Source organism: Nycticebus coucang, chromosome 2, assembly GCF_027406575.1.
Source record: "Nycticebus coucang isolate mNycCou1 chromosome 2, mNycCou1.pri, whole genome shotgun sequence".
NCBI lineage: Eukaryota > Metazoa > Chordata > Mammalia > Primates > Lorisidae > Nycticebus > Nycticebus coucang.
Window position 1 is genome coordinate 113,841,646 of NC_069781.1, and position 27,893 is coordinate 113,869,538.

General features: G+C 51.7%; 1 protein-coding gene across 6 annotated transcripts in view; it reads right to left on the reverse strand.

Annotated features, from left to right (window-relative positions):
* Positions 1-27,893, reverse strand: part of KDM4B (lysine demethylase 4B) — a 143,250-nt gene that overhangs the window by 35,667 nt on the left and 79,690 nt on the right. For 3 of the 6 annotated variants that reach the window (XM_053579252.1, XM_053579248.1, XM_053579262.1), the window contains exons 8-9: positions 24,840-24,943; positions 20,361-20,498 (exon numbers count right to left, since the gene is read on the reverse strand). In XM_053579252.1, coding sequence (XP_053435227.1) covers positions 20,361-20,498; positions 24,840-24,943 — 242 coding nt within the window. Of the gene's footprint in view, positions 1-20,360; positions 20,499-23,367; positions 23,523-24,839; positions 24,944-26,913; positions 27,004-27,893 lie in introns of those variants that run through there. The other 3 variants (XM_053579266.1, XM_053579284.1, XM_053579276.1) reach the window with 3 other exon arrangements.

The window sequence follows — 27,893 nt, forward strand, 5'->3', positions numbered from 1 at the left end:
TGGGCCCCCTGCCAGGCTCAGCCTCCACTGAGGGTATTTACTCCAAAAGGAACCTCCCCTGCCACGCCCTGGCATTGGCCTTCCACACATGGGGGGCCTCACCCACCTCAGGCTCTCAGCCTCAATCTGGTGACCCCCACACCAGGACCTGGTCTTGATGCTCTGGGCTGGGCCTGACCCCTACAAGCCTCTTCCTGCCCCTGGTGATGTGGTAAAGCCAGGCTGGGGGGACACCCCCTGGGCACCTGCTTGGCACCATGACACCGCACAGAACAGGTTCTCAGATGGCACCTCATGTTGAGAGCACCAGCACTGCCACAACAAGCAAACTGATCAGAAGAACGGGCTGCATGGCACTTAAGCTTGCTGGAGACTGGCTGAGTGAAGCCTCCGACAGGAGAGGAGAAGCAGCAGCTCTGCCCCTATAAGAGTCCCAGAGGAGGAAGCTGGAGTTGGCCATCATCACCCCACCAGCCCAAGCAAGGCTGACAGCTTCTAGAGGATAACACCAGCAACCAGCCACATGGGACATGGGGCCAAGCCGTGTAGTTCTATGGGCCACGGATCACGTGCAGATTGCAGGTCCCTAAACATAAACAAACTCAACCTGCAGGTCCCCTTTTAGGGATCTTAAGGAGAAAGGATTTCAGACAAAGACACCCACTGCCTCTTTTCTGAGAGAAAAACACGCACCACACACACAAATGTAAGCCGAGATAACTCCAACCGCAAGGCTCGGCCACCATGGGCAGAATAAGGCAATGACAGATGCGCATGATGTGCAGTGTGCTGCAGCCAGACCTGCTCTATGAGACAGTTCTGACAACAAAACACTCTTACCATATGTATTACCTGAAAACATACAAGCACACAGTCATGCATACAGTGGGGGCCCAGTTATGAGCAGAGACGTTGAAAAAAAAAGACAAATTCGCCAAAACATCAGCCAGGTTTTTTCACTATGACATTAAACAATTCTCTTGCCGTTTCTTTTTCTAAACCTCTTTACTGAGTGCATCATACAAATCAGGCCTGCCACTTGGTCATTAGGTTTGGCTAATGCAATTGACTGCTGATTCACTACCTTACTGTTCTCGTGACAAGGACAGAGTGAACAGTCACAACAAAGAATAATATGTGGATTCTGAGCCTGCACACAGTCACCATTGAGTCCTCTACAGAAAGTCTACCACATCCTGATTTAAGTCATGAAATAATTTTTATAGAGTAACTTGCAGTCTAAGGACCTCGGTGATGAACATCCCACATACCAACTTTGGTGCGAAGTGTGAGCAGTCCCAGATGTGCCCTGTGAGTACTCATAGCAGCTCTAGTTTTTATGGAGTATGGTGGCCACATATCCCCACCTCCTCCCCTTCTACCAGCTCCGGAGCAAGAGCCTTTAATTGCTCCCATCAAGAAGCAGCCTAGCCCTGGAGCAGGGAGGTGTGGACTCTGACTGTGCCTCTCTGGGCCACCTGCCCTCCATGCCCATCAGCCACTCACTGTGGAAATGCTACCAAGAACCCAGGTGGAGCTCAAGGACCCTAGGCCCACTGTACTTCACCCTTGGGTGTCCCAACCCCACCCTGGGATGGAACCCAGATAAGATGCACCCCACAATGTCCAGGGATGTGGCTGTCCCTGACTAACCAGCTCCAAACCTCTAGCTGGCTGGGACTGCCCTAGTGTGACTTCGTTTTCTTGTCATTTGAATGAACCTAGACTCCCATATACAGAAGAATGCAGCAGTCAGGGTCCCTATAATGACAACCAAATGATCAAGGCCCTGGCTCAGCTCAGTTTACATGAACTGTGCAGGGCCCAAGCAGGGATGAGAACAGCACAGCCTTGGAGGCATGCTTTTCTTCTTCTGTTTTGTTGGGATGTGCATTTTCTTACTGAAGGCAGTTCCAGTATGCCATGGAGTAATATTTTGGAGCAAAAGCAGTAATATTTTGTAAGCTCTAAGGGACACATATAAGATGAGATCTAACTTACAGGAATGATGTTCCCTGAAAGATTCCCTTCCACAACAGAGTATCAGGGTACAAATTCCTTGCAGGCTTCAGAACTGTCTGACCCAGAGTTGAAAACATGTTTTAAGGACCTTTAATTTCCCAAGGTTTGGACCAACCTAAGATTAGATCTTGCATTGCCAGCCATAAAAATTCAGACAAAATGGTTTCAAACTTTTAGCTCAAAATGAGTCATGTCTAAATTATCATGGCCTCTGAGTTAGAAAGTCTGAATTAATGCAGATTCACCCTGCAATGCTGGGTCCCTGCCCCAAAGGCTTACAGTGTAATTGGGGAGACAAAATAAACACATGTGAGAAGCCAGAGAAACGCAGACAGCAGAGAGAGGCTACGTCCCCATGCCCTCAGGGATGACTCTGAATACCAGGAAGCAGGGTTCTGGACCTATTGCTGCCAAGGGGCCAGGGCTGCTGGCACCAGCTCTGTCCCCACCTTTCCATGACCAGAGTGACTCCTCTGCTTTTCAGGGCCAAGTTAGTGGGATAGGTTGGCCAAGGACCTGGCCAGCCTCCCTGCCATTCATGCAGCAGGTATCAGGTGCCTTTTGACCAGATAAGCATCCAAAAAAGGTCTCTTTTGCTCACCCATCTCTATGACCCCTGGGTGAGCAAGTCTCAGGAACTCACCAGGACTCTGAGAATCTGGTATGAACATGGCCAGCTTGCTCCAGTTCTGTGGAAGGCAACTAGGCCCCTACACTGCAGTCTAAGGACCACCTTTGTGAACATCCTGCCACCTCCTCCAGCACCAAGATAGGGAAAGGACAGAGTATGGTATGAGCCTCACATGGCAGAAGCAAAGTCAGCCGGGCTTGGGAGTAAATGGCTACATCATGGCACAGACCTTAAGAAAGGCCCAGGGTAGAGAAAGTGTGTGCCCAGTGGCTCAACCAGATGCAGCAGTCACTTACAGGTGATAAGCAGGAGATTTATGACCATGAGTTAGGGGCCCAGATCTAATCTAAGTACCTCTGCCCTGGCCAGCCCCTGTTACTCGGTGCCCAGACGCCAAGTCAAAGAGCTAGAAGCAGGGCTGTCACTGACTCAGAAGACTGATATATCAAACATCCTGACATTCACAGCTGGGCCCCCCAGGACCCACTGCCAAGTTCTGGGGGAAATGGGAAAGCAATGTTGGGCTGATAATGGCCTCTGGTTACACATGGCAGAGGCCCAGTGCAGAGGCAAGCAGACTTCTTTCTAAAGTGTGAAAAAAATAGAAATCAGAATGTCAATGGACTCAAAATTGGTGGCTGTGGGGCCCAAGGCCTGCTTTGTGACAGTGAGCTTGCCTGGCCCCCTGCAGAGAGCAGGGATGAGCCTGCTGCTCACCATACCCACAGGGTCTGTACACTAGACAGATCCCAGGGCTCTGGTGCCTTCCAGGGGAATGACCACCAACTGCCCACATGACCTGACCTGGCTTGGGGGACCCCTAGGACTGTCCCTTGAGACAATCACTGAAGACTGTCCCTTGTGGGAGGAGTGGATACAGAGGGCAGGCAGGGCTGTTACCAGGAGATACTTCTTTAGCTCCATCTTGTGCTCTCCATCGCTTTAAAAAGTGAAATAAGTTTAACCTTTTCATAGGAATAAATATTAATGCCCAATAAAACTTGTAAGATCTTATTACTTAGCAGTTCCAGAGCACTAGATGTGCAAAGCACTTCAGCACTGCTTTCGGGCCCAACAAAGTCTGGGGAAGGGGAGTGGGGAGAGAAGGCACCAGTGCTCAAGAGAGCAGACCAGGGCGGGTTACTCAGCAGAGCAGAAAGTTGGGTACTGCACCTGCTATGGGGGTGCAGCCCCATTCCCTTTCCGCTCCCCTCCCCCAAACTTCATTGGGCACCTAGTCATCATCCTTGGTGACTCCCATCTCCGTCTGCTGCCCCTTCCAGAGGGCCCCAGAATGCCTCCATCCCTGCCCCCTGCTAACTGAAGGGCAAAGCTACAGGAAGGAGACAGGTACCAGTGTTTGTGGGTGCCTGGGTCTAAATGTTTTTGAGGTGATGGGCCAAGCACACACAGCCCACCTCCTTCCTGGAACCACAGGAGGGACTTTCATAAAAGATACATCTGCAAAGACAGGGGAATGAGGAAGGAGACAAAAAACAGTAGTGAAGTGGGTAGCTGGCCAACAGTGGGAAGGGATGCAGACCCCAGGGAGCCAACCCCAGAAGAGATGAGGGGACAGCAGGTACGCATGACGCCTCTGCAGCCCATACTCTGCTGGAAGGGAAAGGAGGACACCTGCAGGGTGGGCTGTCAGAGCACCCCAGCCCACCCACCCCTGCTCAAGGGGGTGTTCAACATGCCTTACTGAAGTCCCGGGGTCGCCTGACCTGGGGATCCTAGGCAAAGCTCAGGGTGTCCATGCCACCCTCAGGACCCTAGGAAGGAGCCCTGAGCACTATTCCTGCATAGTCTGGCTAGAACAAGAGGAAAGACCTAAACACACTGATTTGGGGGGCTCCCCCAAACAGACCATCCATATCCCCCCATAGTAAAGCTCCATGTGAGAAAGGTAGCCCTACACCCAGAGCTCACACCAGCCTCAGGCCCCAACTCGGAACCATCACACTCCATCTTCACTAGAGAGCATCAGGGACAGGATCTCTACCACGATTCCAGGACAGCAAAACCAACAATTGGAAAAACACAACTGGGAAGACACAGAGGTCAGGGAAGAGATTTTCAAAAAGAACTTAAAACTATCATCCATATCCTCAGAAATAAAAGATACCACATCATGAAACAAGAAGAGAGCTTATAGAAAAGGAATATCCAGAGGACAAAAGAAGGCAGAAGTTAACAATAGAAAGTTTGGGTAATACGATTAAGGGACTCTCCCAGCAAACACAAAATAGTTGAAAAAGACGGAAAATGGAGCAGGAAGAAATAAAGGAACTGGAGTGCTATATCTGAGACATCTAACCCTGAGTGACAGGAGTCTGAATTAGAGACGAGAACGAAGAAAGAGCAAGTCATTGATGGGACCACTGGAGAGTCTCCCAGCATTGGGGAACCCCAGATGGAAAGGACTCAAGGGTGCAGGTGGCAAACATCAGGCCCATGCCAGGCACCTAACTGGGAGACATGAGAACATTGGGGACACAAAGAGGACTAAGATTCCATAGGGGAAAAGAACAGGTCACACACCAAAAGTGAGGAATCAGAAGAGTCTGGCTTTTTACCAGCAACACTGAAAGAACAAAGGTGAGCACAGCCCACAAAGTCCTCAAGGAGGACAAATGCCACAGAGATTTCCAGACCCAGACAAACTGTCAGCTGCCTGGAAATAGTGGCTTATCCTGCAGGCATCCCTCCACCTCCTTGTCTAAGCTTTCTATGGAGTTTTTGTTTCCTTTTTCTTTTCTTTTCTTGTATCCCTGTTTTCAAATGAGAAATCTCAAAACTTGATTATGTCGCACCCCCTGAAGGTGCCGCTGGAGGTTGTGCCCCTCTTAAATAAGGTCACAGCAGGTATTTAAAGGGAAAGGAAAGTAGTGGCCTTCCGGTCCAGCACTGCCTTGCCCCCAGCGTCCAGCATTGATGGCACCTGGAACATGTCCTCCTCATCCCAGGCTCTCTGAATGTAAAGGTGAGGGAAGCCTCAGCAGAGGCTCAGACATGCTCCTTGATCTTCCTCAGGAGGCCGACTCTGCATCTGGCCTACAGAGTGGGGATTAGGCAGTAGGTGAAGAGACTGTGATAAACTTTCTGCTCATTTGGGTTACTAGGACAAAAAAAACATAACTGGTGTCTTTTACACAAGTCATTGATTTTTCATGGTTCTGGAGGCTGAAAATCCAAGATCCAGGTGCTGCGGATTTGCTGTCTGGCTCACAAGTGGTGCCTTCTGTGTCCCCACAAGGTGGGAGGTGCAGGGAGCTCCCTGGGCCTCTCTAGTAAGAGTGCTGATCCCACCCATAAGGCCCCATGCTCCTGACACCATCGCCTTGAAGGTCAGGCTGTCAACACACAAGCTCTGGGGAACACAAGCATTCAATCCATGGCACCTTTCTGTGGAAAGGAGGACCATCTTCATTGAATGAAATGAGATCACACAAGCAGTGTGTAGCCTGGGCAGAGTTGGCACGAAAACACTTCCCATTCTAAACAAGACTCTCCCCTCCCGTTTTTTTTTTCTTTGGAGACAGAGCCTCAAGCTGTCACCCTGGATAGAGTGCTATAGCATCATAGCTCACAGCAACCTCTAACTCCTGGGCTCAAGTGATTCTCCTGCCTCCGCCTCCTAAGTAGCTGGGACTACAGGCACCTGCCACAACACCCAGCTATTTTTTGGTTGCAGCTGTCATTATTGTTTGGTGGGCCTAGGCTGGATTTGAACCCACCAGCTCAGGTGTATGTAGCTGGTACCTTAGCCCCTTGAGCCACAGGCACTGAGCCATCCCCTCTTATTTTTCTTGCAGCCCCCCAACCATGAGTCATCTAGAACACAAAGGGCAATGCAACTGTTTCTCTGGTTCTGAATTCCCAAGTCTGTCCATCTGTTCTTTATGTCTGAGGAATTGTCCTTTGCCAGACAGAATAATCCCATGCAAAATTCCTGAAATGAAGTGAAATCAGTGTGCTTTGGCTTGGCACCGTGCTCAGTGGCTAGGGCGCTGGCCACATGCTGCAGGGTTTGAATCCAGTCAGTGCCTTCTAAACAACGACAATAACAACAAAAAAATAGCCGGGCACTGTGTTGGGCAACTGTAGTCCCAGCTACTGGGAGGCTGAGGCAAGAGAATTGCTTAAGCCAAATAGTTTGAGGTTGCTGTGAGCTGTGACACCACGGCACTCCACCGAGGGCAACACAGTGAGACTCTGTCTAAAAAAAAAGAAAAAAGAAAAGAAAGAAAAAGAAATCAGTGTGCTTTAATAAAGTATAATTAAAAAATAATAAAACAAGTTGCATGCTTGACCTTCCTGCCACATTGTACTACAAAAGGAATGTGCTCCCTGAGACCCAGCCCCACACCCACATCCCAACAGCAGGTTCTGCGGACCCTGCAGCATCTGGCACCCAGAGACCACTGCAGACCTGGCACAATTGGGGGACTTCATTTACCCTCTCCTTTGCCGCTGAGCCCAGCCTTGCTCTGCAGGGCTCAAGGGCTGGGCTTAGACAAAGCCCTCCAAAGCCCCTTCTGAGGGTCCATGGGGTATATACATGCAAACACCTTGTATGGTGCACGACAACTCCTGGCTGACATTTGGGCCCGGAGTGCCTAGAATCCAAAGCACTCAGGGGCCCTGTGTGCAGGTGGCAGTGCCGAGCCCAGAGAAGGAGGCTCACGTCTCATGGCTGGGTGCCCTCACTGGGTACCTGACCTGTAGAGAACCCTCAGCCAAGCACAGAGGCCAAGCTCACAGAAGGCTCTCCAGAACAGCTAACACTTCACCTGTTACAAAGCTCCAGAGGAACAAAAGAGAAGTGGCCAGGCACCCTCTGCCCCAAGGCACCAGCCTTCCCAGCACACGGGAGGCTGCCCTTTGCTTCTCACAGCTTACATCCTACATCATACTTTTGCATCCTACCTGTCTCGGAAAGCACATTCTAGAAAATGTTCCACATGGGAACTTAAGGGGGCCTCATTCTTTCTGGCAGCTATATAATATTCCCATGCTCACTATCCTTCACTACCTGTATAATGATCCCTTGTATGTGAAGCTTGGTGTCACCACGGCTCTGCACACTGCCAACTTCTCGCCTTGGGTGGCTCTTCTCTGCTAACAGGCACCACTCTCATACAGGGGGTGACCCACTCATTTCCCACTCTACGTACCTTGCACCATGCACGTTGCCTGTCCCCCACATTCTTTAAAACACAGAATCTAACAGAAAACACTTGTTCCCTTGTGGACACTTCCCTCTCACCAGATATTTGAAATCATTCTCTTGGTCTCCACAGCTATTAAAAGTGACCACAGAAATGAGGGCATCTTCTTCTGCTAAGGCAGGTGCCACCCACAGCACATATCACCCGCGTCACCAGTGACTCGGGGTACAGAAATGTCACATTTCACAGAGCGAAAGACCAGGGTTTGGGCCTGCCAGCAGGTGCCCCAGAAGTCCCTGGAGCCCAGGAGGTTGGGACGCCCTGTGGAGAGTGAATGGAGTCAGGAGGGGCAAGTCTGGGGCCACATTGTAAAGGTTCCCTCCACTATGTAAATGAGCTATGGACATTCCTGTCTGTCCATGTCAGGACCTGGTATGATGTCAAAACGTTTGCCCCACAAAGCAAGCTCCCTGTGGGCCTGAGTTTTCAGCAACCACTGCATAGTCTTACGGGCTGCCTGCTGCTGCGGAGACATGGGGGTACATGCTCTGCCTGCCAGAAGCTAGGGGCTACGGTTCCTCACTCTACAGTTGGGGTCCTTCCAGAATCTGATTCCGAGGGAAATCATATACGGGCATACACACTCAATCCTGTATCTGCCAGGACACCCAGATCCCGAGTGTCCCCAGGTTGAGGAGTTCTGTCCCCTGAAGTACCATGTCCCACTCTGGGTTCTCAGGTCCTGCCCCAGCTGCCTCAGAGCCTGGGGATCCAATTTACTATCCTCCCCTGACCTAAATAGCATTGAACTTTAATCAGAAGTCATCTCTTTTTAAAAGATGGAACAGATACTAGAATTTGCTCATATAAAACAGCAAAGAAGATTATTAAATGTGGTTCAATAAAATCACCAATCACACTAGCACCTGACTGTGGGGATTCTTTAACGCCCTGGTCAGAGCAGCAGTGACGACTTCTGGCCCTCTGACCTGGAACCAGGGCCGAACACGGAGGACACACCAGGAGCTAGCAGGCAGTTAAACAGCAGCAGCCTCAGCCCACGTGGACAGGGCTGGAGCGTGGGGGCTTTAGAAGTTGCTGCTGCAGCCTGGTCTGCAGCACCACCAGCCCAACCTCACACCTGCCACCACTGCGAGCTGCAGACATGGGATGTGCACTGCAGACCCCTCTGTGGGTCATCTTAGCAAGGCTGCCTCAGGATTTTTCACAGTGGTGGGTGTCCTGCACCTGCACCACTCCCAGCCCACAGCTATCAGTGAGCACTAGAAACTCAGGGATGTGACTGAGGAATGGAGCGTTTAATGTCATCTCATTTTGATTACTTTATAAAATGACAGTTGGGCAGGTGGCTCTTGCACTGGAGGGCATTGTACCTCTGTGCACTCAGCTATACCCTGAGGCCCACCTCCCCTGAACCAGAGGGGGTCCCTTTTCCCCACCTTGCCGGGCTCCCTGTCTCATCTCTCCTTTGCGGTCCCTTCTCTACTCAGTGGCCCACTTATCCTAACAAGTGAGTGACCCCTCACTAACCTAACTAGGTGACCCCTCTCATCTAGCCGAGAGTGACCCCTTATTCTAACAAGGCCCAACCCTCTGAGTGGCCAAGTCTGTGTAGCAGCCCCGAGACCCTCTGCTGGGCCCTCCTCTCCTCCTTGAGAGCCAGGCTCTTGCCCAACAGGGGTGGTACATGCTGTCCCTTTACCAGTGAGCCTCCTCCTGTGTGCTCTAGCACCATGCCCGGGACCTCAGGAGAGTGCTTATTGTGGAGTCGGGTCTCTGCAGGTACAATTAATAAAGATGCGTCATCCACTGGTTTAGGGCCCACCTGCCCCAGCCCACCTGACCCAGCACCTGGGTCCTCAGAAGCAGGGGAGAGCCCGTGATGGCATAGAAGGAAGAAAGCATGACCACAAAGGCAGAGATGGGAGTGATGCCTCCAAAAGCTAAGTAAAGCTGAGGACTGTCGGCCATCCTGGAAGCCAAGAGAGGCAGGGAGGATCCGGCCCTGGAGCCTCAGAGGGAACTCGACCCCGCCTACACCTTGACCTTGGCCTCTTTGAGTAGAGAAATGTCTGGTGCTTCCAGTACCCTGGGTTACGACAGCCACAGTACACAGACACGTATGGCCGTCACTGCTGCATCCACCCAGACCTCTGCCACCCCAAGAAGTACCAGCTGCCACCTAACCTCTTCCTTGCTGTGCACTGGTGGGTTCCCAAGATCAGAGATTCTCTCACACATTCTATTTATCATTTGTCTCCTCCCTGCACCTTCCTGCCTTGCTCTCTGTCTCCTGGCAGCTGAACAGCAATCTGCACAATGACCACTGCCCAGCAGGTGCCAGGCCAGCAAAGTGACAGACACACTCCTCTTGTGACGGTTTGTAATGGGGATGGTGCCATGTTCCAGGCATTTCAGCACACAAAGCGTTAACATCACAGACCAGACAGAGGAGTAGGAGGATGTACACTCACATAAGTTGAGAAAGGCATGTGGCCCATTTCTGATTTGATCATCAGCACTGTAGCCAGAGCCAGCAACAAACCAGCTCATTAGGAATCTGCTGGAAACATTTGAAGCTTCATAAACAAAACAATCAGGTGCCGGCTCCTAGGGACCCTCTGCCTGATCCCAACAGTACATCCCAGCAGTACAGAGGGTAGCTTCCCTCCTTGGCAGGCAAGGTCACCTGCTGTCCACCCCAGGTACTACTCCCTCACATCCACCAAGTCCCCAGCATCCTTGAACCTTCTTAAATAAAGGAAGCCTGTGTGTGTGTGTTCTTGCCAGCCTCTGCAGGATGTAACAAGAAGGTGGCCCACATGCCTGGCCAGGACCACCTCCTCCCCACACACTGCCTGGGAGGGCCTGGCACAGAGGGAAGCTATGTCTGCAACCTGGGCCTCCTGCCTCCCCTTCTTCATGTGCCAGGTGTCTCCCAAGTGCTGCCCAGGAAACTTCCATCAGTCCAAGGAGGACACATAGGGGCTTTATCAGTGGGGAACAGAGCAGGGCTTTTACCTGGGCAAACCGCTCCAGGGCTGCACCAATGATTCCACAGGGACTCACAGTGTGGCGGCAGAGGAGATTGGGATGCAGGGACCCAGCATGCCAGATGCCTACTTACCCCTCCTTGGCTGGCAGTTGCACCAGGAGACTCTCTCATTCTCTTGGTCAACCCAGCTGCGATGGCTGAAGCAGGCCCCATGTGCCAGGAGGTCAGCCTCTCAGCCACACTACCTCCCTATGCTCTCCCAGGATGGCATGTCCCTCTGCACACTGCCCTGGAAGATAGCTCTCCCTCTGCTTCTAAAGGCCCCAGAGGCACCATAGGACAGGAAGCCCACACAAACAAACCTCCCTAGATGATGCCACCTGGCCTCAGCTACAGTCAAGGAGCAAGCTGTGTCCACCCAGGGGGGTGGAAAAGCCCAGATGTTACTCTGCCTGCAAAGCCCATCCACCCAAATCACAAACCTTAGTCCAAAAAAAACCTCAACCCCCTTCCCTGAGCTGGATGTGACTACTGCCCTCTGGAGTCCCGGGCCAGTGAGGTCTTGGAAACCTAAGGAAAGGGAAAGACAATGGTGTCCAGCAAGGAGCCTTGCTGGCCCAAGGTATCTCAATTGGGACCCAGTAGTGTCTGGGGATATCTATGTTTGTCATGACTGGGGAGTTCCTGGCACCCAGTGAGGGAAGGCAGTGATGCTGCTCAGTACCACAGTGCCCAGGATGGCCCTAACATCCACGGTTCCCAGTGGAGAGACCCTGAGCATCTTTCTAGATCATTCCTCATCTAGACCATTGCTCTGATGTGCAACACAAGCCCTAGGTAAAGAGCCAGTATATGACCACAGAATCCACTCAGGCAGTCCCAACCACAGACCTTCTCTTCTGCCTGCCTCTGTGTGACTTCGCACAGCTTAGAGTATGTGTGGGAATAGCTCAAGGATATCACCAGCACAGGGGGGACAGCATGATGGGGAGCTCTGGAAGAAGTGCCAAAGAGAAAGCACAATTCACACGTTTCACACAGCAAGTTACAGCAAACATGCACCCAGCCCCCAGAAGCCACGAATCAGAGGGTTAGTGGGGTGCAAAGACAGGTGGGTCAGAGGCAGGGCTAGAGCTCCCAACCCCTCTCCTAGCCCCTCCTCCTTCTCTGCTCTTCCCACCACCACCACCCTGCCCCCAACCTGCTGCTGCCTCAGGCTCAGGGTTAATCACCCAGAGCAGCAGCATCATTACCAAAGAGAAGGAACACACACTGCTGCAGAGCAGCAGAGACAATCAGGCTTGCCTTTTACAGTGATTAAGTTCAATATCCCCCAGGTTGGGGTTTTAGGAGCAGCCCCTCCCCTCCCCGCATCTCCTGCTGGTGCCCCTACCCCAGCCTGGATGCAGGAGGTGGGGGTGTGTGTGCAGAGTGGGCCATCTCCAGAAGCAGGGCTCAGAGGGACACAGCATCTTTCCTCTTCTCCCGCCCTGTTCGGGTGCCCCCTGAGAGTGCAGAGATTTCCCCTGGAGACTTCACACTGGGCAGGCTTTGCTCAGAGACAGTTGCCAGAAAACCAGTTAAGTGCACAGGGCTCCCGTGCTATGCAAACTGGGCTCTAAATCTCTCTCGCTCTGTTTAATCTGCAGTCAACACTCCTCCTGGCAGGCAGCTTAGGGATGCTCTGGAGAAAAGACCCCTTGTCTGCCAGGCACCACCCAGGGGCAGCCCAGGGCCACGTGCTGAGCTGATGTAACATGGCATGCATCCTTATAGGACTAACTCAAGTTCACAGCAAAAAGGACTAGTGCCTGAACATTTTATTTTCCTCTAGCGAAACAGGAGCGTCCCTTTGATCTCCTCATCAGCAATCCCACCACAAAGCCTGCCTGTTGGAATCTGAGCCCAGGGATTTTGCTCAGAGATGTGGAGCAGTGACCTCAGGGGACCTCTCCAGCCAGGCCTACAGGGCTGTGATAGGACACCTGCCCGAGACAATGCCACTACCCTGGGAGACTCTAAGCAGGGAGGGTGTCATCTCCCAGAGCCCCCACAGTTCACCTCCCAGTGGACTGGGGAACAGAGGAGGATGGAGGGTTACCTGGGCAAAGTCACTTTACTGCTCTGATCATCCCAAAGTCACAAGGCCCTAGGCCTGCACTTTATAGAAGGCAGGACTGTCAATAAAGCTTCAGAGACAGAGAAAGAGGAAACGCTTCAGTGGAGAAAAGGACCTCTAAAAACAGAGTCGATAGTGTGTTTTCCCAGTCATTGCCTCATGAATACAGGCACATGTGGTGATTTACATAGCTAGGTCAGGGACACACAGCTGAATGCTGGGCCCTCATCCCTCCCTGCCTGCCAGGGAGTTAGGTCTCTCCCAGACACACAGCAGAAGCCAGGCTCCCAGCAGAGTCTCCAAGGGTTTTGTCTGGTTTTTAATTCCCATTCTTAAAATAACAAAACCACCACTAACAACAATAAATACCTTTCACGATGCTGGGCTGCAGGCAATTTGCTGAGGAAGAACCTAGGAATGGCCAACACCATCCCTCCCTCCCCAAAAAAGCCACCCTTTTCTGACTATCAGAAGAGGAGTTCATGGTTTAAAAAAATAAAGTTATTAAAAAGAACATATTGAGAAGTTAATGTGGGTCTTTAAGGTATTCCAAATTCTACCATGTAAAGCTAATGTCATCTAACATTTGGACCAATCACCTCCCTATTTGGGGGACCACAAACCCTTACAAAAATGAGATTACATATTCATACTCCACAGCCTACTTTTTCACCTAAAGAGTGGTACCTGCTGGGTGTGGTGGCTCACACCTATAATCCCAGCACTCTGGTAGGCCAAGGCAGGTGGATTGCTTGATGTCCAAAGTTGGAGACCAGACTGAGCAAAAGCCAGACCCTGTCTCTAAAAATAGCCAGGTGGTGTGGTGGGTGCCTATAGTCCCAGCTACTAGGGAGGCTGAGGCAAGAGGATCACTTGAGCCCAAGAGTTTGAGGTTGCTGTGAGCTATGATGCTATGACACTCTACCAAGGGCAACAAAGTGAGACTCTCATCTACCAAAAAAAAAAAAAAAAGAGCGGTGCCCATCCCTCCATGCTCATAGACATGAGCAAACTGCATGGCACAAACCCATTTCCATGGCTGTGAGACTTTCTGCTGGTCCAGCCACTTCCTGCTTGCAGATACATAATTACCACTATTATAGCCAGTGAGGCAACAGACATCCCAGACTTGCTCTGGAGGGAGAGCTGCCAGGCACAGGAGACACACACATTTTACTACCGGAGGACAGCAGCCCACACCTGGGCCTCCTAACTGTAAACACCTTTCCTCATCTCATGAGCAAAAACGATGACTTTGGTGCTGGGCCTGGCCTCACGTCCTATGTGCTCCAGTGTCTGGGAGGCAGGATAACCCTAACGCAGTAAGCACCATACTCTCTGACCCCCACAGCCTTCTGTGATTCTTCTTCCTAAACTCTTTTGCATCTCTTTTGCTCATTTTTACCAAATTATAGTTCTCAATCTGCTAAGAACTGACCTGGTAAGGGGACAGGAATTTTTTTGGACAATTCTTGGGATTCACGCACCCCACAACTCACCAAGTATACATGTATTATTCAGGAGCTTTCAGTATATTCACAAAGGTGTACAAGCACCATTACCACCAAAGTTAGAACTTTCTTGTCATTCCAAAAGGAAGCTCCATCCCCATTAGCTGTCACTCCCTATCCCCTTCCCTGAGCTCCCGGCAACCTTGAACCCACTTTCTATTTATAGGGATTTGCCTGTTCAGGACATTTCCTATAAACAGAGTCAGATACTACACGGCTTTTTGTGTCTGCTTCTCTCAACAGGCACGATGTCCTCAAGGTCCATCCTTGTTGTCTGCATCAGAGCCTCCTTCCTTTTTATTGTCAAATGGGTAGTGGCAATAGTCTATTTCCTCCTTCCCTCTGTTTGCACTACTTCCCCGCCTCTGACAACCTGTGCTCTTCCTATGTAACTCCTGCTAGCAAGGGATGAAGCGAGTAGGGGTATCCCCATTTCCCCATCCTGTCCCTGTAACTCTAGGCAGACAGCTCGAATCTGAATGTCACATACAGGCCATGCCTACTGAGGACTAAGTGGACACAGGCAGGGGCATCTCCCCATGTGGATCCCTGACTGGAGGGAGGCAGCACACAGGCTCTAGGCAGATCTGGGGGTCTAGGAAGCCAGGACTGTCACTCAAACTGCTGTGGTGACAGTAGAGTCAGAGTCAAAGTTGAGCTGCTTCCCCTCTGATCAGGGTGGCTCTTCTCAGGAGATCTACTAAGTGCCAGGTCTGAGAGCATCTGGCTGGTGGAAGCTGCTCCAGAGGAAAGGCAACCATAGGCTCCCCCCACAGCAGTGGCCCTGCCTGTGGCTGCTCCCTGCCTCTGGGACACTCTGGGCCTACTGAGTGGGGCCATCCCCTTCTCGTAAACATATCCCCTCCTACTCCGAGGAGCAGGTGCTGGCTCCATTCCCACAGAAGCAGGCATTACTCCCACAGACAAGTGTGATCAGCAGGCTGGTAAAGAACTTCCCCTTCCTGAGGGGAGCAATTGTCCCCTCAGCATTTGTTTCTTAAAAGAAGAATGATCCGGGCGGCACCTGTGGCTCAAGGAGTAGGGCGCCGGTCCCATATGCCGTAGGTGGCGGGTTCAAACCCAGCCCTGGCCAAAAAAAAAGAAGAATGATCCCTCCACTGGAGACGGGGGCCTGGCTCCCACAGACTTTCTGTCAGCTCAGTTTCCCTCCTGCAGGACAAAACTGTGTGAAATTATGTGAAATGAATGGAACCTGCAGCTCCTGAAACCAGGGTCTGTCCCAAGGCAGGTGGTGAGGTTGGGGGAAAAAAATCAAAGTAGACTCAGTCACCATTGAGTGGGCATGACTGTACCAAGGCCACTAAAGTTACAGAGGTGAAATTTGAGTTCCATATAGTTGCCACTATCACATGCTCTTCTTTTGATTTTTTCCCCCCAACACTTCCAACCTCACCTGCTTGGTGAGGCCACCTTATTATCTATGTGCTTCCGGGACTTCACACTCAGGCTGTTGACCACAGCAGAGCACAGCTGCCTGCAAGTTGGGAACACATGGCACACAGATGAGTAGCCCCACAACGAGTGTGCTAGAGGTGGGGCCTTGGCAGGATGAAGGAAGAAATGTGGAAATGCGAGTTGCGCAGCCACCAGAGATGCCCCACCTCCAGCCACACTGCCTATTCGCAAGGACAATGAAATGTGACTGATCCTGCCCCAGGGGACACTGGGGATGTCTGGGGACATTTGTGACTATCCCAACTTGGGGGTCCAAAGGTCACCAGCAGGAGGGGAGCAGGTGTTGTAGGGCTGAGTGGGGACACATGACTGCAGCCACCTGGCCTTCCTCCTGCCCTCTGAGGGGCACTGCCAGTGCCAGCCACCATATCAATGTGTAATGAGGGTTAACACTCCAAGGGATACCGGGAAGGACAGACGCTCCTGGGAGTAAACACTATCTCCAACTCAGCATGGGCCTCAGTGTGCATGTCGGCATCTGCCGACAGGAAGTGGGGTGAGGCCAGTTTGAGTGACAACTCTGGCTGGTGAACTCAAGGAGGTACCAGCTCTTCTGTGGCAGAGGGGGCAGGCCTGCCTCATGTATGAGCAGGGCTTGGAAAGCTCCAGGAAGCTACTCTGGCCTGAGGCTGTAAATCTAGGCAAGTTCTTCTCAAGGAGATCATATGTCTCTAGGATTTTATAGCCAGAAGGAACCCTGGAGACCCTCTGGCCTGCAGGCAGTCAGGGATGCTCTGCAGATGGCTGGAAGCAGTGTTGGCAGCACTTGGCCTGGACGGACCTGTGGGAGGCTGTAGCTACTGAGAAGCCCACCTTGAACCCCCCGAGTCAGCTGGTCTGACTCAAGATACAGAGGTGTAGAGTTGGGGCCCAAGCTGCTTGCAGGGCAGCCCCTCTGCCAGCAGGGCCCCAGGGCTAGGGGAGAAAGGAAGCAGTTGTCCAGCAGGCAGTCCCAAGGCTGCTGGGACCCTCAGCCCCCCCTGCCAGAGAAGGCCAGCACTCCCCACCTATCACCCTGGGTTTGTGAAACCAGGGACAACAGGCTTCCCCATAAGGGCCAAACAGCAAATGTTGTTTGGGGTTTGGGGCAGCTGATTCAACTCCACCACTGCAGGGCAGAAGTAGACTCAGTCACCACTGAGTGGGCATGACTGTGCACCTCTGCCACTAAAGTTACAGAGGTGAAATTTGAGTTCCATATAGTTGCCACCATCACATGCTCTTCTTTTGATTTTTTTTTTCCCCCAATACTTCAAAGATACAAACATCAGGCTCAATTTGCAGGTGGCCTGCTAGATTAGCTCCTGGTCCCTGAATGCAGGGACCCTGAAATGCTGACCCTGAATGCAGACAGCTGAGCCTCAGATGGGCCAGCCACATGCAGGAGCGAGGCTTTGTTACCTATGGGCTCCTGAGCACAAAGAGGACAGCAGAAAAGGACAATTGAGGTGGGGTGGGGGTTCCTGGGAGTCCGAAAGAGAACAAATGAACAAGCCAACACATCTCTCAGCAAAGCTAGGAAGCTAGAATTCTCCTCCTTGGCTATCTTCTGATAAATGAGCTTAAAGAAACTGGCCCAGAACAGGAGACAGCAGGAGGTGGAGAGTCCTGGGCTTCTCCCCCTCCCTCAGACCTTCCCTGGGACCTGGAGGAGCCCCAGATCCCCATCCAGCCTGAGCAGCTCCCCTATCTCTGACAAGTTTTGCTGTTAAGGCTCCTCAGTTTGTGACCTGTGAGGAAAGATGCTCTGACAGCCTCTTCAGTCAGACTGCTTATGGGAGCTGCACACCCTGCCCTAAAGAAGCCTCAGAGCCACCCACACTCCATGATGGCCATAGACACCTCATGGCTAACGACATTCCTGACCACCCTAGGGGGACTTGAGCAGAGAGGCTAGGGCAGGCAGGGGTCTCTGAGAGGGAGCTTGGCGCCTGGACACCCCCCTGGCACTCCCAGCTTGTTCAGAGAGCTGAGCACCACTTGTTCAGCAATTTCACGCTATGCCACTTGACAGTGTAAGCATGGAGGCCGATCTAGATCTGCACGTCCCAAATGTCACTTGTTTGTGAACACATGGCTGAACCCCAAATTGCTTTTACTATCTGGGCAGTCCCCACCCCACCCCCAGCCTCAGCTCTGACAACACCTCCAGGACAAGCCAGAGGCTCAGGGTTCTCAAACTCTGCCAGGGGCTGGTCATGAAACCCACGCATCATCCACCGATGGTGGCCATACTACAACGCAGGTACACACAGCCATATACCCTTACAAAACAGTGATAGCACTGAGATGCGTAATTACTCCTGTAGATCAAAGGGGGAAACCCTAATTGAGGATCTCTCTGCTTAAAAACCCAGATCTCTCTGCTAAGCCCAGATCTTCATTAAAGAGATCCCTGATTTTCTGAACTCAATCTAGGAAGCATCTCTTGAGTCCTCCTTACTACACAGCCCATTTCCTTTCCTACCCTGCCCAAAACAGCAAAGACAAAGAAACAAATGATGAGAAAGATAAAGGTTAGCCGGTTCCTCCAGGATAGCACTGCCCAGAAGAAACATAATACAAGCCACCCATGGTGTTTGAACACACTCAATGCCACATCAGAAAATAAAAAATTTTGCTTGGGGCCATGGTGTTTTATTAGGTCTAGATAGGTCAAGAAGCCTGTATATGCTTCTCTTGGCCCTGGGCTCAAAATGAGCATAAGTTATATAGAACTCACATATTACTTAACATGTTAATTTTTCTAATAGCAACAATAAAAGATGAAATTCGTCTTAATAAAACATGATAGAACCTTCGTAAGGTGACCACCCAAGGACAGTAACAAACTGCTCAGCATACAGAGGTGGTCAGCATAAGGAACAAAGCCTACAGATACGTACATATGGCACATGTCCAGTCTGTGAAAATCAGGTCAACTGAAAGAGGTGGTCAGGGTAGGGAGCTGGTCAACTATGGAGGTTCACTCTATTTTGTTTAAACTGATATACCAAAAAATATCAGTGTATAAAATCAACACAAACAGATTATCTGTGGGATATTTTTCCTGCTTCACTGTGAATGGCTTCATTCTACCTGGCCACATTTCAAGGCTCTTTTATAAAGGTTTGATATCCAGAAAATACTGGATGAATCAGACAACTTGGGATCTGGCCCTGTGACCTCTCTTGTCACCCTACCTCTACATCCAGACCTGGAAAAACCTGCCCCAATCCTGGCCCTGGAAGAACCAGAAGGTTCTGTTTTGAGGAGCTGGTGGGAAGTGCCTGTCTTCTCTCTGCACCAGCTCAGTGAGGGGACATCCTGTCCACAAGACCACAGGGAGCCATGTGAATTGCAGCAAGTGGTCAGACCCATCTCTGCAGGGGAAAGAGAAGGCCAGAAGAGCGGGGCGATCCAGTGTTGCCCAGAGGAGCAGCCATGAGCCAAGCCAAAATGGCCTGAGTCCAGCCTGAGAGGAAAGTTCACCGGCCCACTAGGTGCAGCTGGGACAGATACCGAGAAGCCTGCAGGGACTGATCTGGGAGAAAGCTGCCCCTGCTCCTGTATGGGCAGCCAGGGAAAGACAGGTCCTCTCACACCTACCTCTGAGGCCTGTGGTTCAAAGGCTGTTCACTGTCTACTGGACCTCAGAGGCCAACATGGGCTCCAGAGGATACCAAGCAAGGCAGAGATGGAGAGGGCAGTGGCCAGAGTGGCCCCACCATACCCAGCAGCACTCAGGGCTGCCTATCAAGCAGCCTCACATGCCCCCCACAGCAAATAACAGCCACATAGATGGGTGCACAGAGTTAAATGAATTCAAGCATAAGCTGTCAGTTCAGTGTCTGGTCTGACCAGTAATCATCTTCTATGGTCAGGAATGCAAATTACCAGGAAAAAAATCCTAGGAGTCTCCCTGCCTTTCTATAACCCCCAGGGACCAAGTCAGTAGGACACACTCAGGTACTAGAGAGCTTGGCTGTGGGGGATATTGACCCCAGCTCTGACCCTGTAGTGGACATGCCCAGAAGGAAGCAGAGGAGGGACAAAAGCAGGTATCAGAGTGGGCTCCTGCCTGGCTAAGCCACCCTCAGAAGAGATGGGTCCAGGGCAGAAAAGATAGTGCTGGCTAAAAAGAGCCCCTCACCCCTAAGATTAGAGCTGCCAAGCCAAACCCAGGAAGCCTACCTAGGCCCTTATGCTGGGCAGAACACACCAGAGACTGGCTCAAGGCTCCCACAGTCCACACAGCCTGCACACCTCCACTTTGCTCTTCAAGGTAAGAAGCGCTCTGGGCATAAGCTGTCTGAGAATCCCAGAAAAAGACCCTGGCCGCGGCACAAAACATGGGGCAGCATAGGCAGGGAAGGGCCACTTCTTGCCCTCACTTCATCCGGGCCCTTTCACAGAGTCTATAGACTCTTACCTGAGTGGCCACTTTGCCATAATCAATCCACCGCAGAGTGGCGAAGTTGGTAGATTCTGCACAGTTGAACCCGTGATTGAAGCCAGCATGGTAGCCATAGGGAAATGTGATCATAAACTCCCCGGCCTCCTGTGTGATCTGGGGAGGGAAAGGTGGACAGTGAGGGAGGGGCAGTGGTTACCAGGATCCCCATGGAACACAGCAGGGAACATGGGCTCAACCACTTTCTACCAAGAGCCAGGGAGCCCCAACCTATGAGCCAGGAAACCATGCAGAGTCAAAAAAAGCTCTTTCCAAGCAACCCATAGTCTCTACTCTGTTCAATTTTCCATGTGGCCAAAGAAGGACGTAATGGCACAATTGGTCCACAGCTCTGCTCCCAACTCCCCACCTGGGATCCCGTGGTGGCAGACATAGTCAGCATTTTGATGGATGTCCTATACATGAGAGACCGCTCAATCCTGCAACTGTTGGCATTTCCACCAAACATTTGTAGCAAGCAACAAAGGATCCTCCTTTGGAGGTGGCTGAGTCAAGCTCATAGCCACCGTGATGTGACTCCACAAAGCTGGGAGCGGGTGGGTGGGAGGGGCTGGTGGCAGCTGCAGAGCCCTCTAAAATCAAGACAGGGGTATGTGCATGGGGCAGCATCCTGCCTTACAGGAGAAGGAAGGAACAGCGGCATGCACACAGAATGCTGAAGGCAGCCTATACCACGATGCCATCCCTTGCAAGAGACCAAGGGGGCCATGATGCCACATATCAGAGCTCTGCAGAAGGCTCTGATATTTCTTTATCCAATCCAAGTGACCTGGCCAATCAGACTCTGAAACAGAGAACCTCCCCACACAAAACAAGGTGCTGGGGTATGTGTGACTCGGGTGGGGCCTCACAATGACCCAATATCTGAGACTTCTGGAACAGACCCCCCTAAGACCTGGAGGAAACAAGGGGTCATCTACCAGTGCTGTGGGGCTTCAGCCCCTTCCCCAGGCACCCTGCCCCTGCAAGGAGGGGACACCCAAAGGACCACTCTGAGCACTCACCCACTCTGCTGCTGACTGCACAGCTTTTTGATAAAGCACTTCAAAAGGTGACACGTAACAACAATGATGTTCCCACCCTCTGTGCCCCAGGACTTAAGCAAAGTGCTTCTTTGAGGTGGGGCCATGGGCCTGGTTCATAAGATGAGGAGTTTGAGGCTCAGGGAGTAGAAATTACTCTTTTGATGTCAGGTGGGAAGTCTTTGTCTCTACTCAGCAACAGATATAACTTGGATCGCATGTTGTTTGGGGTTCTGAGTATTATGTACCTGCACCCATAGATCCACCACCCCAAACGAACAGAACATTCTGGGTGCCCTGAGCACTACCCACCAGCCATCTCCCAGGCAACGCCCACCCAAAGGGGGTAGGTGCACTGTCACACAGATCTTTTTTCTGGAGGTGCATAGTGGGTACTCTTGTACCTGGTGTCTTTCTTAGGGCATGTTTTTGAGATTCACTCCTACTGTTTGTTCCAATAGTTCATTCCTTCTCCTCACTGTTGGCCTTGCAGATACATCGTTACTTATTTATCCATCTTCTGTTAACATTTGGGCTGTTTCCAGTTTGGGGCTCTTGAAAGCTAGTAAGAACGTTTGTGTACAAATCCTCATGTAGACATGTTTTCATTCCTCCTGAGTAAATACACATAAAGTGGTATTGCTAGGGCAGAGGGTAGGCGTTTACATTTCCAAGAATCTGCCATGTGGTTTTCCACAGTAGTCACATGGCATTGCATTCATCCTGGCCTTTCATGCCCAGCATTCAGCCAGTTTTGACTTAAGCCTTTCCGGTGGCTGGGCAGTGGCACCTCCTGGTTCTCACTGCCTTTCCCTGACTCCTAGGGATGCCAAACACCAAATCTTATTGGTTCTCTTATACATCTCCTTCCATGAAGTGTCTGAGCCTTTTATGCCTCTTCATCAGGGCATTCATCTCTGCATTCTTGATTTGCAGGAGTTCTTAGGCTCACTAATCATTATTTCTCCGGAGAGATGAGTGGAAATTGCTGCATTCACTGAAGTAACCAACAAGGAGCCAAAACTCTGGAGTGGGTGGCAGGAGATGGGGGAGGGGAAATAAGACTTCTAGAAGCCACAGTGTCAGAATCAATCAAAACTGACACAGCTTGGAGAAAAGCCAGTCTTTAAGAACACTATGATATTTCTCTTTTCAAATAATTAATTGCACCAATCGAGGGAAGTCAGTGTGCATTAAGTTATATTTTTAAATTCCTGTCCAAGTCACAGCCGCATGCAGTGAAATGGAGCTCATGGCAGGAAACAGGGGTGGGGAGGAAAACTATGTGTGGCCCCAAAGCCCCGGCAGCCACCACCCAGGGCATGGGTTCTCTGAGATAGCTTCTACTTACCCCACTCAGAACTCCAGGAAATGGGGGCAATTTTAACTAAGGTTTGGAGCTTTTTTAAAAATAAGCAGTTACTAATGTTCTTATCCTACATTATACCCTCTCAGGCCAAGTAGGACGTTCCCCTGCTTTCTCACAGGCCTGTCCCCTGCATGGTGAAGAACTAATGTAAAGACACACAGTGTGGCACATGCCATGAGCCTTCTGGGGAATGCAGCTAGATCTCAAGATGCCAAGGCTAAAACCCTGTATGGATGGGATGCCAATGCGGGGCCAGGCAGGTGCAGACATTAGGGCCTAATTCACCTGGCCTGACCCCTCTAGGAAGTGAAGCCCAGAACAGATCATGTTCTTAGAACAAGAAGATTGTGTACTGTAAGAAAACCTACATCAGGGTAGCTTCACTTCGAGCCTGTGGTGTCTGTCCTCCACGTCACTGTCATCAACAATAATAAATCAGAAGGCATTTGGGATGATGGATAGGCCATGCAGCCACGTAACCAGCAGTGATAGGAAGTAGCCCCACACGCCAGTCACGGAGAATTTGGTTTCTTTGGCGACCTCTTGCAGTATAAATGAGGAAGTCAATGGCAGATTACAGAAATACACACTTTTAATTATTCAAAAGCTCTGCTATTGATCTGCTTTTTCTTCTACAAGTAAATACCATTACAGAGATTTATAAGTGGAGCACAGGGAGTCACTCATTTGAAGGCTGCCAGGAATTCTGACGAGGGGTCCACACTGCACCTGAAAGGATGTTCATCTTGAGTGTGTAATGTCAGGGGAGGCTGCAAGACACAGGGTGCTGCTCTCTGGCTGGGCAAGGGCCTTCGCCCTACAAGCATGAGGAGATGCTGCTACCCCACAGGCAGCAAGGGGTGTGAGGGAGTGTGGCTGCATATCTGGAGCCCCCATCACCGCTTGCGGCCTCTCAAGAGTACTGACTGCAGCCTCCCAGGGGATGTAGGGGGTGCTTATAGTTCAGGGTCAGGAGTTTTGTATAAACCATAGTGCAATGTAGACACAGACCCAAAACCAGCCCCTCTAGGAAACACCATTCTGGAGAATGTTCTTGGCAAACCAGCCAGAAAACCGGTCTTTCTCACCTCCATAAGCAATGCCATGATCTGTCCAGGTTGCTCCTCAAAACAAATAATGTTGAAAACAGAAGACAAGGGGAGAAGAGGAGGGAATGGGAACTGGCACTTCTCAGACAGACTCTTCTGCTATCTGATGATCACCCCCTGGTTGAGGCCCCAACATAAAGAATGAATACCCGACCTGAGAGCTGATACTGTAGGCGGTTGGATTGAAATGTCAGAAGTAATTTCTGACTTGCTGACACTTGATGTTGAGGGCTTGGAGTGAAGGAGCCTTCTCACTGAACAAGCTCCAGACCCTGACAAACTGCTCTTCACAGAAAACCTTCAACACCTGGGTCCCCCAGAGGGCCCTCTTCTGCACAGCCTGCAGTGCTGCAGCCCAGGGTCTGCCCAGAAGGTTCCAGGCACATGCCTCCTGCTAGACTGAAGTGGGGAAGCATAGCTGGCTCTTCTTGTCCTCAAAGGCTCCTTCATGGGGAGGAATCACCTGCCGTGGACACACTTGCTGAGCTGGGTTCAGAGGGCAGAGCCTGCTCCTGGGTCTCAAAAGCCAGCTGGTGGGGTGGGCAACTGAGACCAGGCTATAGCCTGGGGCCCACCTACAGAAGAGCCAGGGTGCCCTGCTCAGTGGTGCCCAGGGGCACCTGGCAAGTCTGCAAGGCCAACTCTACCCTCTGCCCACTGCAGATCCTGTAGAGGGGCCTCAGTGTCATACCTGACATTCTGATTTGGTTTCCTTCAGTATGGAAAGAAAGTCAAGACCCCATACTCACACACTCGAACTCTGCTCTATGCCAGCCTCTACACCAACTCAGGAGAGCTGGGAGCTCACCATTAGGCAAACATAGCCTGCCCTGGGGTTGCCATTGTCCTAGAACCTTCTTTGGGGTTTAAGAAGCCTGTCCCCTGGTGTGTTCATGGCCCTCAGTTCCAGGCAGGGCCTGAGCCTGCCTGTACGCACCCGACTGAATGGGATCCCATACTTCTTCAGAATGATGGGTGAGATGAGCGTCATCTTGTGCCGCAGGAAGGCATCGCAGCCCTGTGAGCTCCCGGGGAAGAACCCTAGGGCAGAAAGGACAAGACTCAGTCTGAGGAGCCATGCCAAGGAGTTCGCTGTGCTCTGGGCAGGGAGTGGACATGCTGGAACAAGGAACATGGCAGGGCCTGGCTGGGCCTGCAGGTGGGTTTCAGGGCCTCTGAGCTTGTAGCTCAGAGGGAAAGAAACACACAGGAGCTACTTTACAGCCACATAACCTGCAGGGGCTGAGTGAAAGTCTAGCAGGGGCCTGGAGTCTCCTCACTACAGGAGGAGTCAGGGTCCCCCACACTGCGTGGCTGTGCATGGACGTCCCCTCTGAGTTCCTCACAGACAAAATTGTCTACACTGCTATCTATGTAAGAGCACATCCCTGGAAGAAAACACACAGTGTGGCCACCTTCCTGTGCATACCAACATTAGAGCCAGTCCAGCCAAAACGAGGGCAGTGAGCAGTGCTGCCCACATGTCCATGAACAAGTCTCTTAGGAAGAACCAACAATGAAGGGTGAGACATCCCCAGTGGAGTCCAGCTCCAGCCCATGCCATGCTCAGGGGCCACACAGGTGTCCCACACAGGTTTCCTTGGACAGAGAGGAAACTGAGGCCTGGGCTGCCCCACCCGCATTCAGCTCCCAGCCCTGCTGAGAAAGGGCAGCACAGTCAGTTCCTGACCTAACCCTCCAAAGGCCACACAAAATGAGGCTAATAGGTGTGCATCTGGGAATGCTCTGCCCAACAAGCACACTTGCTCCATAACTTAACTACACAGCGATGTTTCCATATCACACATTAGCTGAAGTTCCAGTCAAAGATGAACAATACGCAGTGAAAATAAGGTAGGTCAGGAGATTTCTGATGGTGGCGAGTACACCCTACTCACCCTATCAAGGGTCCAGGGGCAGACAAGGAAACCAGAACCCTCAGGATGATGCACACGGTCCTGCTGCTGAAGGGACTTCCCTGAACCAGAACCCTAGGCTATTCTCCAAAGCTCAGCCATGTCCTCCTGGAGTTGGCACCGTGGGAGGCAAGGCAGGCAACGAATGGGACTCAAAACCCCCTTGGGGGCCTCCCCCTCTGCCATCTGCTCTGCCTATGACAACAGCCAGGAAGGTGGCCTGAATACTTGCACAGGGTGAGGGGCCCCAAGAAGCAGGAGGACAGTGGACAAAACAGAGTGGGTGGCCTGGGCGAGATCCACGTCCCGTGTGCTAATGACAGGAGGTAGTGGCCTGCCCTCCAGGGGTTGCTGCTCCCTCCAGGTTGCACCTGCATCCCAGTCCCCAGCACTGCAGGGTAACAGAGCAGAATTCCCTGTATGACATAAGGCAGTGTGCCATGCCCACAGCAAGAGTGGTGTCCACAGGGATCCCCAGTCCTAGACTGACCCACAGCCATGGCTGGTTCTAGAGCCCTCTGGACTCCCACATAGTCCCTGCGCCTGGGCCTCCAGGCCAACACACACCCTCATGGATGGACATGTGTGTGCATGCGCAGGCACACACTGAGGCAGAGAGTAGGGTGAAGGCTCCTCACTGCAAAGACACAATGGAAAGCACCAGGGGTGAGAAGCTGCCAAATCCAGCAACTTTCCCTGCACTGAAAGCATTTCAATTAGAATTATGACTACCTGCCACCCGGCCCGTGGCCTCTCTGCAGTTCCTCTTTTTAATGCATAGTTTAAGTGGTGCTCATTAAAGCTCTAATAAAGGCACACATTTTAAGTGATTAGCACCAATAATGTGCCAACATATTAACGCTCTCTCCCTGCCCCACCAGTCTCCCAGCGAGCCTCTCTGGAGACAGTTCCGTATTGATTACAGGCCCATTCTACCACCCCCACAACCCAGTGACTTACACCCAGCAAAGTATGGAAAGGATGCCCATGGAGGACTTGGCTTTCCCCAACAACCCACCCTTCCCCCAGGCTCTCTAACCCAAAGGGGAGGACAGGGCCCTGAGGGTTGCAGGGGAACTTCAGCACTTCCCATACCCCAAGCATCTGTGTCCAGCCACCTTCCTGGCCCGCCTCAGGGTCCCCAGCCTGACTGTCTCTCCAGGTTCCAGGGGCTGCTCCATCCTGCTAAGGAGTGACTTTGTGAGTCTGTATTTTCCAAGAACTCACATGAAGGCACCAAAGAACTGACCCCTTGCTCTCTGGCTGTTCTGTACCCAGCCCCTCACTGAGCCCTCCGCATGTACCTAAAAGCTGACCAGTCCTTTGGGTCTCAATCAGACATCAGAAAGAGCCAGTCAAGTTCCAGGGAGAAGGTGGTGGTGGTGTCATCTGGTGGTGGCAGTGGCCCCACTGGGCCCTGTCTGCTGCCTCTCCAGCTGTGCTCAGCCTTCACTCATCTCATGGAAAAGGCCTATTGATGTGGAGGGCTTGGCCATGGCTAACTGTAAAGTTCTAACACAGAGAACACAGTAGATGCAAGCAAGGGCCTCGAGGTCTAGTTGCCAGAGAGCACCTGAGCTAACTGCTCTGTGGTGTTTGCTTCTACAGTTGTATAGCTGCAGTCGGCTGAATGGTGGGCCTCAGAGATGTCCCCGTCCTAATCCCTGTAACCTGTGAGTGTGGCACCTCACATGGCAAAAGCAACTCTGCAGAAGGGACTGGATTAGAGCTTAAGATGGAAGGTCATCCTGGATGATTGGGGACGGGTGGGGGGGGGTGTCCAGTGTCCCCACAGGGTCCTTACACAAGGAGGCGGGAAGGCCAGAGGCAGAGAGAGACTGGAAGATGCTACACTGCTGGCTCTGAAGGGGGGCAGGGACTCCAAGCTGAGGGATGTGGGCAGCCTCTAGATACTGGAAAAGGCAGGAGATGGGTCCTCTCCGGGAGCCCCAGGAGGGACCAGTCCTGCCACACCCTGATGTTGGCCTAGTGAGGCCCATTTTGGACTCTTACCTCCAGAACTGTGATAGAATAAACATCTATTATTATTATTCATTTTATTTTTTTTTTGTAGA